This window comes from Pseudonaja textilis, chromosome 1 (assembly GCF_049901715.1).
Source record: "Pseudonaja textilis isolate UNSWEBS1 chromosome 1, rPseTex1.2, whole genome shotgun sequence".
Classification (NCBI taxonomy): domain Eukaryota; kingdom Metazoa; phylum Chordata; class Lepidosauria; order Squamata; family Elapidae; genus Pseudonaja; species Pseudonaja textilis.
The window spans coordinates 317,961,209-317,963,358 of NC_141990.1; the positions used below are offsets into that span (position 1 = coordinate 317,961,209).

General features: G+C 49.7%; 1 protein-coding gene across 1 annotated transcript; it reads left to right on the forward strand.

Annotated features, from left to right (window-relative positions):
• Positions 1 to 598: 598 nt before the first annotated feature.
• CTXN1 (cortexin 1) lies at positions 599 to 1,136 on the forward strand. The gene has a single exon (XM_026722497.2). It carries the CDS (start codon positions 754 to 756, stop codon positions 1,006 to 1,008), a length of 255 nt encoding a protein of 84 aa, XP_026578282.1. The 5' UTR covers positions 599 to 753; the 3' UTR covers positions 1,009 to 1,136.
• The last annotated feature ends 1,014 nt before the right edge of the window (positions 1,137 to 2,150 follow it).

Sequence of the window (2,150 nt, forward strand, 5' to 3'; positions counted from 1 at the left end):
TGCAATATCCTACCTGTCAATGAATACTTCAGCTTCAACCATAACAATACAAGAGGAAATAATAGATACAAACTCAAGGTTAATCGCACCAAACTTGATTGCAGGAAATAGATAGATAGATAGATAGATAGATAGATAGATAGATAGATTATAGATAGATAGATAGATAGATAGATAGATAGATAGATAGATAGATTATAGATAGATCATAGATAGATAGATAGATAGATAGATAGATAGATAGATAGATAGATAGATAGATAGATAGATAGATAGATAGATAGATAGATAGATAGATAGATAGATAGATAGATAGATAGATAGATAGATAGATAGATAGATAGATAGATAGATAGATAGATAAGAGAGAGATGAGAGAGAGAGAGACAGATATAGATTACAGTAGATAAAGATAGAGATGATGGATGGATGGATGGATGGATATGGTAGATAAAGACCCAACAATTGTGCAGCCGGCTGAGCAGCTGCAGATCCTCACCCCTCAGAGTTTCCCCCGGGCATCCATGCTGCTCGTCGGAGGCAAAATGGTTGGGGGGACCTTCTCTCCCTCTACTTCTTTTCTAGGTGCCTGAAGCCCACGGCTGTGGCCCCGCCGGCCCTCCCCCGCTGCCCACCACGGCCTAGCTCCCGCAGGAAGAATGGGGGCTGCCTGACTGGCCAGGTTCCACCATCGCCTCCGCTTTTTCTCTCCCGGCACCTTCAGCCTCGCGGTGGGTTTCCGTCGCTGCTGTGATGGACGACGTCTCGACCCTGGATTATGAACTGCTGTCTCCCGGGCAGGGGGAGTCCAGCCCCGGGACCCCGGGCATGGACGCCGAGCAGAAAACCGTCTTTGCCTTCGTCATCTTCCTCCTCATCTTCCTCGTGATGCTCATGGTGCGATGCTTCCGTATCTTGCTGGACCCTTACAGCCGCATGCCGGCCTCGTCCTGGACTGACCACAAGGAAGGGCTGGAGCGTGGCCAGTTTGACTACGCTCTGGTCTAGCTGGAGGGGGGTCCCCTGGCTCCAGGTGGGGGCCCTCCCCCTGGAGTTGCTGCGTCTGCCCAGGGAAGGTTGGCCGAGGGGGGGTCCGCTCTGTGCCAAGCTGTGTTTCTCTGTGAGGTGTCTGTTTTGTGGGGGGCTTGCGCGAGATTCCCCCTCCCCATCTTTGCTGTGGCTTTTTCGGTGTTTCTTTGTGTCGTAGAGATGGAGGTGGGTGTTGTGGGGAGTGGAAAGGGGAAAGTGGGGTTTGCAGGCCCCGCTTGGCAAACGGGGGACCTCACTGACCGGGTGCAAAAATCCAGGGATTCGCCTTCCGCCGGTCCCACCCGCCAAAGTGGCGTGCAAATTTTGCACGCTTGGGAGCATCCCCTGCCTTAAGCTGGCTCTTTAAAAAAGATGACAATATATTATTTATTTTTTTCACCCAGTGGCCAAAAAGAAAAACCCCACACACCTCACCTGCAAATTCACACGGAGGCCTTAAATCGCCACCCGGCCTCTTAAAAGACCCTTTTGTTGGGAACATTCCCGACCACAAAATGCCAGTAGGTGACGCGACGCCTCATTTTTGAAATAGCTTTCGCGGCCTGGAGCAGAAAGGGGGGGGTCGGCCTTTATAACATGTCCTATGATTCCCAGCCTGGGAATTAAAGAGGGCCGTGGAGGGCCCAGGATGATGGTGTGTGTGTTTGTTTACCATCCAAACCAAAACACTCCCTTCTTTGTTTTTTATTTTTGCAAGCAAAAATCTCTCTCTTTTTTTTTTTTTGCCTTGAAGGGTTCTCTGTGGGTCGGTGTTCAGTGTGCGTGTTTGTGTTTGTGCGTGTGTGTGCATTTGTATATGTGCGTGATGACCAAGTGTGATCTCTGGAGGGTCTCTTGTGTCGTTTCCGATAACAAACGGAGCTGGGATTATCCCGGCAGACGCTCTGCGGCACCCAAATTCATTAATGACCCGGATTAGTACTAATAAGGACCAGAAAGAAGATTAATCGAGGGATTGATGCTTTCGGGGGAGGAGGGAGCCAAAGTGGGAATAAAAAAGCAGCTTTCGTGGTGTTAAGCCAGTAATTCTCCACCTCGGCCATTTTAAGATGGCTGGACTTCAACTGGCTGGGGAATTCTGGGAGTTGAAGTCCAGCCAT